Source organism: Sturnira hondurensis, unplaced genomic scaffold (genome assembly GCF_014824575.4).
Source record: "Sturnira hondurensis isolate 20B ecotype Veracruz unplaced genomic scaffold, ASM1482457v3 Scaffold0010476, whole genome shotgun sequence".
Lineage (NCBI taxonomy): Eukaryota > Metazoa > Chordata > Mammalia > Chiroptera > Phyllostomidae > Sturnira > Sturnira hondurensis.
The window spans coordinates 389,325-403,868 of record NW_028083107.1 but is presented as its reverse complement, the minus strand read 5'-3'; the positions used below and the strand labels follow the sequence as shown (position 1 = coordinate 403,868).

Below are 14,544 nucleotides of genomic sequence, written 5' to 3'. Positions count from 1 at the left end.
TCCTTTCCTCCCCAGCAAGAGTCTTATCTTCTTTCCATCCTTTCTAAAAAGTGGCTAGTTGGGTAGAATATCAGGTTTAACACTATACATAGCAAAAGGATCTTCTATCTCTTCTCTGCCAGCTGCTACTATAAATGTCACACAATACTATCCTGCTGTCATAAACCATTTTGTCTTACCCCTCCAAATGATCACAAAAAACAATAGGTAGAAGCTGTGAACACCAGAATACCTAAACTATACTGTACCACTGAATCTCACAGATATTCTACCACAGAAGTTCACACCATAAACCCAGAGAGCCAGGACAGATCAATATAACAAGTTGAACCTAACAAGAAGAGTCTCACAAACAATGGGAAGACAAGGAAACAATCCCCAAATGAAAGGATAGGAGTAAGCCTCAGAAAGAATGAAGGATGAAATAGAGGCAAGTCAACTATCAGGTATTGACTTCAAAGCAATGGTTACCAGGAAGCTCAGAGCGCAGAGTCACTTACCAGAAACTACAGGGAACTACAATTAACTTACTGCAAACTATATCAATATGAAAAAGAAAACAGAAACTATTAACAAGGGCCAAGAGGAAATAAAGAACACAATTTCTGAACTGAAGAACACAGTGGAAGGAATAAAAAACAGGATCGATGAAGCAGAAGATCGGATCAGCAAGTTAGAGGACAAAGTAGAAAAAAACACACAGAAAGAAAAAGAAAAGAAAAAGAGGCTCAGAAATGATGAAGAGGGATTAAAAGAAATGCAAGACAATATAAAATATAATAATATCAATATAATAGGGATGAAGAAGAAGAACAAAAACAACAACAACAGCAAGAACAGCAGCAGCAGCAGCAGCAGCAAGGGATAGAAAACCTATTTGAAAATGTAATGATGGAAAATTTCCCTAATTGGATGAGAGAAAAAGTCACACAAATCCAGGAAACACAGAGAGTCCCAATCAAGAGGAACCCAAAGAGGCCCACTTCAAGACACATCATTATTAAAAGGGCAAAATTCCAAGACAAAGAAAGAATCTTAAAGGCAGCAAGGGACAACAAGGAAGTAACATACAAGGGAGCCCCAATAAGGTTAGGAGCTGACTTCTCAATGGAAACACTCCAAGAAAGAAGATAATGGCAAGAAATATTCCAACTAATGAGAGCCAAAGGCCTTCAGCCAAGGCAACTTTACCCAGCAATGATCTCAATCAAGTTAGAAGGCCAAATAAAGAGCTTCCAAAACAAAAGAAGTCTAAAAGAACATACCTCCACCAAACCAGCTCTGCAAGAGATGCTAACGGCACAGCTCTAAGGAAAGGAAGTAAAAGAGAGAGACAGGAACACAGGTACAATAATGGCAATGAACAAGAACCTATCAATAATAACCAAAAATGTAAATGGATTAAATGCTCCAATGAAAAGTCACAGAATAGCTTAATGGATAACAAAGCATGACCCAAACATATGCTGCCTACAAGAGAACCCACCTCAGGACAAAATATATACAGAAACTGAAAGTGAAGGGCTGGAAACAAATTTTCTAAGCAAATGGACAGGGAAAAAACCCAGGGTAGCAATACTCATACCAGGCAAAATAGACTTCACAAAAAGGGCCATAACGAGAGACCCAGAAGGTCACTTCATAATACTCAAGAGGGGAATCCACCAGGAAGACATAAACATTGTAAATATATATGCACCCAATATAGGAGCACCCAAATACATAAGGAAAATCTTAGAGGACTTCAAGAAAAATACTGACAACAACACAACTATAGTAGAGGATTTTAACACCCCACTGTCAAAAATGGCCAGATCTTCCAAACAAAATATTAACAAACATATTGTGGCATTGAACCATGCCCTAGATGAAATGGACTTAACTGATATATATAGAGCCGTTCAACTCAAAGAAACAAAATACACATTTTTTAACAATGAACATGGAACATTTTCAAAGATAGACCACATGATAGGACACAAAACAAGTCTCAAAAAATTCAAGAAAATTGAAATCATACCAAGCATTTTCTCCAACCACAAGGGACTAAAACTAGAAACCAACTGCAAGGGAAAAAAACACCAAACACTAAAAATCATGGAGATTGAATAGCATGCTATTAAACAACAAATGATTCAAGAATGAAGTTAGGGAAAAAAATTAAAGGTTTCTGAAAACAAAAGAAAATGAACTCAGAAACACCCAAAACTTATGGGACACAGCGAAGAGAGTCCTGAGAAGGAAGTTCATAGCACTACAGGCCTACCTAAAAAAGACAATAATATTTCAAACAAACCACCTAATCCTATGTCTACAACACTTTGAGGAACAACAACAAAGACAGCCCAGAGCAATTAGAAGAAAAAAATAATGAAGATGAAAGCAGAACTAAAATGACATAGAGAGTAAAACCACACTACTAAGGGTCAATGAATCCAAAAGCTGGTTCCTTGAAAAGATAAAGAAAATCAACAAGCCTTTAAGCAGGCTCATCAAGATAAAAAGAGAGAGGACCTAAATAACCACAATCAGAAATGAAAGAGGAGAGATTACAACTGACATCACAGAAATACAAAGGAGTGTAAGTAATTACTATGAAGAAGTGTATGCCGAGAAATTTTAAAACCTAGGTGAAATGGACCAATTTCTAGAAAAATATCATCTTCCAAAACTCAATGAAGAAGAGGCAGAAAGCCTGAACAGACCAATAACAGCAGATGAAATTGAAGTAGTAACCAAAAAACTCTCAACACACAAAAACCCTGGACCAGATGGTTTCAAAGGAAAATTATATGAAGCATTTAAAGAAGACCTAACCCCTATTCTTCACAGACTATTCCAAAAAAATTCAAAATGATGGAAGACTCCCAAACTCTTTTTATGAAGCCAGCATCATCCTAATCCAAAAACCAGATAAATACACAACAAAGAGAAAAAAACTTCAGGCCAATATCGCTGATGAACATAGACGCTAAAATCCTCAACAAAGTACTGGCAAACCATATCTGCCAATACATTAAAATATCATAAACCATGACCGAGTGGGATTCATCCCAGGGATGCATGGATGGTTCAATAATTGCAAATCAGTAAATGTAATACATAACATAAACAAAACCAAAGACAAAAATCACATGATCTGGCCAAGATGGAGGCATAGGTGGAAACACTGTGCCTCCTCGCACAACTAAGTTTAAAGACAAAGAAGTTTTAGTAACAAAAACGCAGCCAAAATACAGAAAATTGAACTGTATGGAAGCCCAATAATGATGAACCATTCAGCCAGACTGGTAAGAGGGGTGGAGTCAGTGGTGGACCGGGGTCTGGCTGGAAAGATTGTTTGGTAGGACTGACCCAGGAGTGTAAGCAGCTGCAGTTGGTGGATCCCAGGCGTGGCTTGGCAACATCGGACCCAGTGGGGATGCAACGTGGCTGGCTGACTGCGGTCACACATTCGTGTGCAGATAGATAAACCAAGTGAAGGAGCGAACAGTGAGATAGATTGCTTAGGCTAGGGCCCCAGCGATGAAGATTAGAGCCTAAAAGAACCAATTGGAAAGACTTTGGGGGCTGAGGTGCCAGGAGAAGCTTCCAGGCTCACAGAGAGTTCAATGGAAAGACCCACAGGGTCCTGGAGAGTACACGGGCCCACACAACCAGGAACCAGCACCAGAGGAAACCAAATTGCTTGTGAGAAGCTGCAGAGGGGACAGAAATCTGAGAGAGAGTGGAGCAAAGCACCATTTTTTCCCTCTCTGACCCCACCCCACATACAGCATCACAACCGAGCGACTGGGTCGCCCTGCTCTGGTGAACACATAAGGCTCCACCCCTCATACATAACAGGTGCAAACAGACCAAAACATTATGACTCATGAACAGCTCAAAGCCCCTATAATTCTAAGAGACCAAGAAATAGCCAACCTATCAGATGCACAGTTCAAAACACTGGTGATCAGGATGCTCACAAAATTGGTTGATTTTAGTCACAAATTAGAGGAACAAATGAAAGCTAAACTAATTAAAATGAAGGGAAATGCACAGGAAACCAATAGTGATGGAAAGGAAACTGGGACTCAAATCAATCGAGTGGACCAGAAGGAAGACAAAAATGACCAAACAGAAAAGAATGAAGAAACAAGAATTCAAAAAAATGAGGAGAGGCTTAGGAACCTCCAGGACATCTTTAAACATTCCAACATCCGAATTATAGGGGTACCAGAAGGGGAAGAGAAAGAACAAGTGGAAAACTTATTTGAACAAATAATAAAAGAGAACTTCCCCAATCTGGCAAAGGAAATAGACTTCCAGGAAATCCAGGAAGCTCAGAGAGTCCCAAAGAAGGTTGACCCAAGAAGGAACACACCAAGGCACACCATAATTACATTAGCCAAGATTAAAATGAAGGAGATAATTCTAGAAGCAGTAAGAGATAAGGGGACAGTCACCTACAAAGGAGTTCCCATCAGACTGTCAGCTGATTTCTCAAAAGAGACCTTACAGGCAAGAAGGGGCTGGAAAGAAGTATTCCAACTCATGAAATCCAAACACCTACATCCAAGATTGTTCTATCCAGCAAAGCTTTCATTTAGAATGGAAGATCAGATAAAGTGCTTCTCAGATAAGGTCAAATTCAAGGAGTGCATCATCGCCAAGCCCTTATTATATAAAATGTTAAAGGGACTTATCTAAGAAAAATAAAATAAAATATATGAACAGTGAAAGGACAGCAAACTCACACTTATTAAAAACCACACCTAAAACAAAATCAAACTAAGAGGACAGCTAGATCAGGAGTGGAACCATGGAAATGAAGATCATGTGGAGGGTTAGCAAAAGGGGAGTGGGAGGAGGAGAAGGGGGGAGAAGGTACAGAGAATAAGTAGCATAGATGGTAGGTAGAAAACAGACAGAGGGAAGGGCAGGAATACTATGGGAAATATAGAATCTAAAGAACTTGTGACACATGGACATGAACAAAAAAGGGGAATGGTGGGGGAGGGGTGTGCAGGATGGAGGGGAGTGAAGGGGGAAATAGGACAACTGTAATGGCATAATCAATAATATATATGTATGTATATATTAAAAACACATGATCATATCAATAGATGTGGAAAAAGCATTTGATAAGGTATAGGACCCATTTATGATAAAAAATACTCAGCAAAGTGGGAATAGAGGGAGTATTTTTCAACATAATAAAGGCTATATATGAAAGACCTAGAGCCAACATCATACTCAATGGGCAAAAACTAAAATATTTTTCTGTAAGACCAGGAACAACACAAGGTTGTCCACTTTCACCACTTCTGTTAAATATAGTATTGGAAGTTTTAGCCACAAGGATCACACAGGAAAAGGAAATAAAAGACATCCTAATCAAAAAAGAGGAAACAAAACTGTCACTGTTTGCGGATGACATGATATTGTACATAGAAAATCCTATGGACTCCACCCCAAAACTGCTCAACCTAGTAAATGAATTTGGCAAACAGCGGGATACAAAGTCAATATCCAGAAATCAAAGGCATTTTTGTATACAAAAAAATGAAACAGCAGAAGCAGAAATCAAGAAAAAGATCCCATTCGACAGAGCAAAAAGAAAAATTAAATTCCTAAGAACGAACCTAACGAAGGAGGTAAAAGACCTGTATGCAGAAAAGTACACAATACTGAAGAAAAGAAATCAATAAAGACACAAACAAATAGAAACATATACTATTTTCATGGATTGGAAGAATTAACATAATCAAAATGGCCATACTACCCAAAGCAAGTTAAATATTCAATGCAATACCTATTAAAGTATGAATGGCATACTTCACAGAAACAGAACAAACACTTCAAAAATTCATATGGAACTATAAATGACCCTGAATAGCAGCTGCAATTCTGAAAAAGAAGAACAAAGTAGGAGGAATCACAATACCTGATACCAAACTGTATTACAAGGCAACTGTAATCAAAACAGCCTGATACTGGCGTAAAAACAGGCACATGTACAAATGGAACAGAACACAGAGAACAGAAATAAACCCAAGTCTCTATGGTCATTCAATATTTGACAAATGGGGCAGTAATATAAAATGGAGTAAAAATAACCTCTTCAACAAATAGTGGTGGGAGATCTGGACAGCTATGTGCAAAAAAGAAAAAATGAAACTCGAGCACCAACTTACACTGTACACCAAAATAAATTCAAGGTGGATAAAAGATTTAAATATAAGCCATGACAGCATCAAAGTCCTAGAGGAGAGCATTGGCAGGAAAACCTCAGATATTTCATGCAGGAAAATTTTTACTGATATGTCTCCTAGAGCAAAGGATATAAAGGAAAGAATAAACAAATGGTTTCTCATCAAAATTAAAAGCTTCTGCGTGGCTAAAGAAAACAGTATTAAAATAAAAAGAGAACCAATTATATCGGAACATGTATTTGCCAATGATACCTCAGACAGAAAACTGTCCTTAAACAACAATTAAAATAAAATTTAAAAAAGGAAACGAGAATTCAAAAAAGCGAGGAGAGGCTTAGGAACTTCCAGGACATCTTTAAATGTTCCAACACCTGAATTTTAGGGGTACCAGAAGAGAATAGGAAGAGCAACAAATCAAAAAAAATATTTGAAGGAACAACGAAGGAGAACTTCCCCAATCTGGCAAAGGAAATAGACTTCCAGGATGTCCAGGAAGGTCAGAGAGTTCCAAAGAAGTTTGATTCAGGGAGGAACACACAAAGGCAGTTCATAATTATATTACCCTAGATTAAACACAAGGAGAGAAACTTAAAAGCAGCAAGAGAATAGGAGATAGTTACCTAGAAAGGAGTTCCCATAAGACTGTCAGCTGATTTCTCAAAAGAGACCTTACACACAAGAAGGGGCTGGAAAGAAGTATTCAAAGTCATGAAAGGCAAGGACCTACATCCAAGATTGCTCTATCCAGCAAAGCTTTTATTTAAAATGGAAAGGCAGATAACATGCTTCTTGGATAAGGTCAAATTAAAGGAGTTCATCATCACTAACCCCTTATTATATGAAATGTTAAAGGGATTTACATAAGAAAGAGAAAATAAAAATATGAACATTGAAATGACAGGAAACTCACTATTAAAAACCACACCTAAAACAAAAACGAAGGGAATCCAAGCAAACAACTAGAACAGGAACAGACCCAGAGAAATTGAAATCACATGGAAGGTTATCAACAGGGGAGAGAAAGAGAGGGGGAAAGGTTACAGAGAATAGGTAGCATAGATGGTAGATAGAAAATAGACAAAAGAAGGGTAAGAATAGTATAGGAAATATAGAAGCCAAAGAACTCATATGTAGGACTCATGGACATGAACTAAAGTGGGGTAATGTGGGTGAAAGGGGGTGTGCAGAGCAGAGGGGAGTGAAGGAGAAAAAATGGGACAACTGTAATAGCATAATCAATAAAATATATTTTAAAAAATAGAAAAGGAAAATTTAAAAGTTGCATTCATACAAAGAATAGAATAGTGATTTCTAGGGGCTAAGAGGTAGGAAAAGTGGGGAGATGTTGATCAAAAAGTACAAACTTTCAGCTTTAAGATCAATAAATGTTAGAAATCTAATATACAGCATGATGAATAAGGTTAATAATACTGTATTATATACTTAAAATTTTCTGAGAGTAGAACTTAAGTGTTCTCATCACCCATGCACACAAGAGATAGTTGTGAGGTGATGGATACTGGATTGTTGTGATTTTATATTTATATTTATAATCACACTGTAAATACAGCTTTATTTTTCACTTATACCTTAATAAAGCTGGACATGGGGCAGAGACAAAAAGAATTTTTTTAGTGATAACAAGCCTTTTACTCAGTTAGGAAGATTTCCCATTTGTGACCTGGTACTGCAGTCTGAGTCCACTGTGGAATAGACAAAGGGATAATGGAAAGCTACTCTAGCACATCCATACATATTCATAGCCTAGATACTTTCTGTGGGGGAAATTACAAGTATATCTTAAGAAAGCTTAGCAAATAAATTCATTGCATCAATTAACTGAATAGATTTTGTTAACTACAACTCTGATATTTTGTATCTCATTGCATCTTCTTTTCTGCTAAGTGAGAACTGAAGCTTTGATCAGATAAGATTTTTTCCAAGTTCCCTTGTGTTTCAGCTTATTAAGATTACTAAATGCCATCTGTGTTATGTATGAAAAATAAAGACTACAATATAAAACATGCAATATCAAAGGTATAAATATCAAGGGTACAATATAAAACACATAATGTATATATATTCATCAATTATTATCTATGGATCAGAAATACAGAGCAGCTTATCAAATTAATGCTTTAAATAACTATACATTTTCATAAAGGGGATTCCCTACAGTTTCATAAAGGGGATCATCATATTTATTCCTCCTCTTATTGCCTCTCTTGCTGCCTCTCTTTGTGTGTCTTAATATGAAGGATGAGCCTTTCAGTAGTTTGAGAAATTTTCTCCTACTTTTACATTACATTCTACTATGGCCCATCTGTGTTAAGTGTGAAATATTTGAGAATACAATGTAAATACATTCACAATTTAACCAGTTTCTAAGGCTATGAAAGACACAAGAGATTTCTTTAAGAGCTTGGCAAATTAACTCATACTAAGTGAGTGGATATATTTTCTTAAATTCATGTTCGGTATTCTTCCAACTATCTGTGTTCTTTGAACTTTTTACCTTCTGTAGTCTTTTTATCCTCATCTCTCTGACTTGTTTGTTTCTTTCACTCTCTTATTTTCTGCTTTGTCTTTACTTACCTAGGCTACATGTCTAAAGAAATAATATATGCAATGACAGTAATATACTTTTTCTAACAAATGGTCAAATTTCTAGGAAAAATGGAAGAATGAGATCATACATCCAAATTCTCCTCTTAGAAAATTAATGCAATAATTTTCCAAATGAGGGAAAATGTAATCAGTGCTGAAATAGGGAATGGTGTGAACAACTAGCCACATATTTGGAAATATTTAATTCATTTATTTAACATGTTTATATCTGGAGCAAAGAGCAGGAGCCCTCTTAGAATTACTTCATACTGAGGATTGGCGGCATTTGAGAAAGCTACTCATACAAAATAGAACTTCCATGAATTATAGGTCTGTCCCAGGCCCAGCTTCCCATTAATATGCTGTATCCAATTATGTACATAGAGTAGCATAATCAGAATTCAGAAAAGAATATCCATAATTTATAATGACATAAAAATAATATATATAAGTGATATAATAATACTTATATGGAATCTAAATAAAAAAGTATCAAATTGTATGCAGGAAAATCTCCCTCTCATAACTGCCCTAAACCACCCACTTCATTTCTCCTTCCTTTAACTACAATTAATAGTTTCTTGTATAAATTTCTAGAAATATTATCCCTATATGAACATATCCCTCTACTCTTCAGTGTTCTGTGCTTTGCTTCTTGTCATTCAACAATATATCCTGCAGATATTTCCAATAAACAGTAACATAAAGAACCTCCTCAGTACTTCTTACAGAGTATTGAATTATGCAAATACATTTTAATATATTAAATTATCTTTTACTGATGTACATTGTATCATGTTTTAAAAATAATTCAAGATATAATCTAATTATATCTGCAATGACCCTATTTTCAAATAAGGTCACATTTTGAGGTACTGAGGATCAGAACTTCAACACATGAGGGGACATAAGTCAACCAGTGACACATACATTGCCAACAGTGAAGGGAAATGGGCATGCTTATGCACTGATAATGGCAATGTGAATTGTTTAACCTTTTAGAATGACAAGTTGTTAATATGTACTAAAATTTTATAAATGTGGCTACTTTCTGAAATAACAATCTTGATAATTCTGTTTCTATCTTACACAGATAATTACACAGGAACAAAATATTACATGGAAAAAGGTCTACGCAGTGTTGATTTAACATTAAAACAAAGAAAATAATAGTAAATAATTGACTAAGTGGGTTATGATTCACATATATGAGGTCATTAAAAATGAAGATATTTTATTGAGTTTCACAATACTATTACTTCCCAGTGATAACAACATTTATCACATCATTGTCAACAATGCTGTGGCCTTGAAGAATGCTTTTCTTTTTAAATTTAAAGTAAGTAAAACAGGTAATAATTAATGTATATCTACTCTTAATTATTAAAATGTTAATATTTATAACTAACAAGAAACAACAAGTATTGGTGAGGATGTGGGGAAAAGGGAACTTTTCTGCATTGTTGGTGGGAATATAAATTGGTGCAGCCACTATGTAAAACAATATGGGAGTTACCCCCAAAATTAAAAATAGAACAACCATATGATGCAGCAATTCTACTTTTGGGTATTTACCCAAAGAAAACAAAAAACACTAACTCAAAAAGATATATGCACTCCCATATATGCTGAAACATCATTTACAATAGCCAAGGTATGGAAGCAACCTAAGTATCTATGGATAGACGAATGGATAAAGAAGATGTGGCACATATATACAATGGAATGTTATTCAGCCATAAAGAAGAAAATCTTGCCATTTATGATTACATGATGGACCTTGAGAGCATTATACTAAGTAAAATAAGTCATACAGAGAAAGACTAATATTATATAATCACACTTATATGTGGAATCTAATACAAAACACACACACATACAAACACAAGCTCATAGATACAAAGAAGAGACTGGTGGTTGTCAGAGATAGGAGTGTTTGGGGGTAGGGGGAGGAAGTGGGTGAAATGGGTGAAGGAGATCTAAAGGTACAAACTGCCAGTTATAAAATAAATAAACCTGGGATAATGTACAGCATTACAACTGTAGTTAATAATGCTGTATTGCTTATTTCAAAGTTGCTAAGAGTGTAGATCCTAAAAGTTATCATTACAAGAAAGAACAATTTACAACTATATACGTTGATGGATATTAACTAGACTTACTATGGCAATCATTTGGCAATGTATACAAATATCCAATCACCATGTTATATAACTGAAACTAATATAATGCTATTTCAAGTATATCTCAATTAAAAATATTATTAACTTATATGTACATTTGTCAATAAGAAAAATGTTTAGAATATAAAATTAAATAAAAATAGCATAAAACAGTATCAATAATATGGTCCCAATTATGTAAAAATTGCAAGGGGAACATTCTTAAGGGTTATACACCAAAAAGTTCAGTAATCACTTAACGTACAAAAATCTTCTAAGAAGATGCCACCATTTTTCCAGATGGAAGAATTAAATGATATTTTAATTTTTATTTTTTGCTTCTCTGTATTTCTAATTTTCATGAATGTATATTGCCTGTACGGTAAAGACTAAACAAACAGTCATTTAAGCAAATGAAGAGGGAGCTGGGGCTACTTGGATAGCTAAACTGATACTAGATGAGAAATGCCAAGGAGGGACTGGATGTAAGGAGAGTACATGAATGCAGCTGCAATGGCCCTGGGAATTATCTCCCTCTGGACAGGTGGACATCCCAGGGGTGGGTAGGGTGAGGGGAGGACAATATCCTGGGCATCTTGAGGCCTCCTGTGCTATGCCACACTGTGCAGAACCTTGCCTCTGGCACACATGGCCTCTTCCAGGAGCCTAGGTCCTCTGCTCACAAGCTCAGTGTGGGGAGAGACCAGATGGTGTGTTTAGGGTCTGACCTCATTCTGATCTGTCAGGAGGTCACAGCAGCATCTGCCCCAGCAGCACAATGCAGAAACACCCCAGGGAGCAGGAGGCTAGCTTCCCTCACAAAGGCAAGAGGCACAGTAGGACAGAAGGAATGCACTTTGCAGGTGCTGAAGACAATTCCCCATCCTCAGGCTTCCCCCTCAACCTCCTCACCTCACTTCCCTCCCTGCCCCACACCCAGGCTATCTAGCACTGTTCCCAGGGAGAAGGAGACTGGGGAAGGGAGTGCTCTGAGCCTGAATATTGACAGTGAAGGTGCAAGAAGACCTGAGTACCAGGATGGGGGTCTCAGCCCTACCTTTCCATGGGGCCCCAAGATGTGGGTCTTGAGCATGCTAACAAGGTAGGTGCCCAGTCCAGGGACCAGGATGGGCAAGCCCAGCAGCAGGTCAGCAACTAGCAGGTAGTGTACTGTCATCCCTGCTTCACCATGAGCAAAGGAGCCCAGAGAGGTTGAGCAGCTGGTCCCAGGCCACATTTCCAACACTTCTAGAGGGTGGAGGATGAGGCCACAATCTGAGCCTCAGCCACATAGTAGCCCTGCTGATCCTGTGCTCCAAAGCCTCTAGCCTTTGCTTCTTGGAGCAAAGCACCAGGGTGTAGGTGGCCCTGGTACACCCCCACTGGCACCTGTACACTTCCTACAAAGTTGGACACTTGGCCTCAGTGGCTGACTTGCACTGGCTGGAAGGAGGGGACATTGGACTCAGGCCAGCCATATACACAATGTCTGTCTGGCCACTCAGCCTTGTTCAGCCACTACTGACTCCACACATGGGACCCCAGAATCCTCTCTGAGGAGGGCAGCCCATATACCTGAGGCCCCAGACTTTCTATCTTCTCCAGCTTCTCCACCAGGTCATGTACTCATGTACCTCTAGCTTTTTGACACCATTGTATTACCTTTCTCAACTATAGCCTTTCCCCATACCAAATACCAAATCTCTAAATCCTGTTGTTCTTTAAATCCACTTCGAATACTGATGTTTTTAGGTAACCCCTTCTGGTCCAGGGGTAGGAGAACATGACATAGACAAAATGACATATTGTAACATCACAAGGATAGGGAACAGCAGTGTCTAGATAATGAAATAAAAGGACAAGAATACCATGATTCATTTATAATTGTGGATTCATAGATCTTACATGGAGACAAGTGTTGAAAGTTCTTATCCCTCCGTGGAAAAAAATATTGTAGGATATGTAGGCCCCAAGATATACTTTATTTTTCCAAATACCCTAAGGTTAGTCAGGAATCAGGTTTTCTCCTTCCTCATTCCCCTGAATATTTTCAGTTTCTAAACAGATATTCAGTTTCTAAATAGGAATTTAAAGCTACAGAATGTGTTCCTATGTTGTATTAATCAATATCCAAGGATGAGCCATTGATTGGACCTGGCAAGCTTTGCCAGACAGACTTGTTTCTCAGATGGGTGGTTTATTTAAGAAAATAATTACAGGCCTGACCAGTGGACTCAGTTGGTTGGGCACCATCCTGCCCAAATTCAAGGTTGCCAGTTCAGTTCTTGGTTGGACACATACCTGGGTGGCAAGTTCACTCCCTGTGGGGCATGTGCAAGAAGCAGCTGGTTGATGTTTCTCTCTCACATTAATGTTTCTTTCCCTCTCATTCTCCCTCCCTTTCCCTTTATCTAAAATTAACTAAATAAAATCTTTAAAAAGTAAAAGAATTTATGGCTCATCCTTGGACTTCCTGGATGTGTACTTGGATTCTCTTGGTGTTAATAACTTGTCACCTCAGCATTGGTGGAGTCAAGCAAATGTCTTTATGAAAACTTGAGGATCCATTCCATCTGACTTCTCTTCTGCTACAATTCAGTCCTAATTTCTTTGACCTTTTAATCCACTCCCCAAGAGAGAGCAGGGCATGGTGGTTGAAAGCATGGATTTGGGAACCAATCTGCACAGATTCAGATCTTGGCTTTGACATTACATAGCTTTGCCATGGGATACACTACTGAGTATCTCTCTGCCTCAGTTTCTTTATAAATCTATTTTGAGGATTACATAAATTATTGTCATCACTTATAATAGTGACTGGTATGTGGTACAGGTTACAAAAATTCTTGTTAAATAAAATAAATACCTGTACTAGAGCGGATGATCTCTGTCCCAACAACATGGCCCAGCAAGTCATACTGATTTAGGCGAGAACCATCCTGTGCTACTTCCACAGATTTGTTCTTCCCAAGAGTCCAGGAATAAACCACTTCAGCTGTTGTATATGCATCTAAGGCAGAAAGGAGTCAAGAAGGAGAAGTTGAAGGGAAAGAAAAATGATTATCCTTGATACTAAACATGCATGAGACTGAAATACAATTTCTATCCCAAAAGAGTTTTGGGAAGGTACTCTCTCTTCAACTGAAGTGCATTTCTCCATCCATCTAATAAACAATCATTGTATAACTACTACAGATTATTACAGAAAGGAACCCAAAGTGGTCTCTTCTATTAATGACTCACAGTCTTTTGGACTGTCAATAAACTGTTAAACTTCTCCTTCTCTTTCAGTGTAGAGAGTAGTGACAAGGGGAGGGATGGATAAAATATTATCTAATGTAGTTATCACAAATTTAAATACCTACAGGAACTAGAGAAATGCCTTAAATGAGTAAATCAGCCTATTTGTAAGAAAAATTAACTGTCAGAAGTGTAATAATTATTCTTTAATTAATTATAAGATAACCATATGAGATAAAGAAAAATATTTTTCTTTTCCCATACTAGGAATATTTTAAGTTAAAAAAATAAAAATTTTGAAATTGAGCCCTGGCTGGTATAGCTCAGTGGATTGAGCA

General features: G+C 37.3%; 1 protein-coding gene across 2 annotated transcripts in view; it reads right to left on the bottom strand.

Annotated features, from left to right (window-relative positions):
• GABRA3 (gamma-aminobutyric acid type A receptor subunit alpha3) overlaps positions 1–14,544 on the bottom strand; it is a 386,743-nt gene that overhangs the window by 59,941 nt on the left and 312,258 nt on the right. For both annotated transcript variants that reach the window (XM_037059217.1, XM_037059218.1), the window contains one exon: positions 13,833–13,976. In XM_037059217.1, the coding sequence (XP_036915112.1) occupies positions 13,833–13,976 (144 nt within the window). The remainder of the gene's footprint in view (positions 1–13,832; positions 13,977–14,544) is intronic.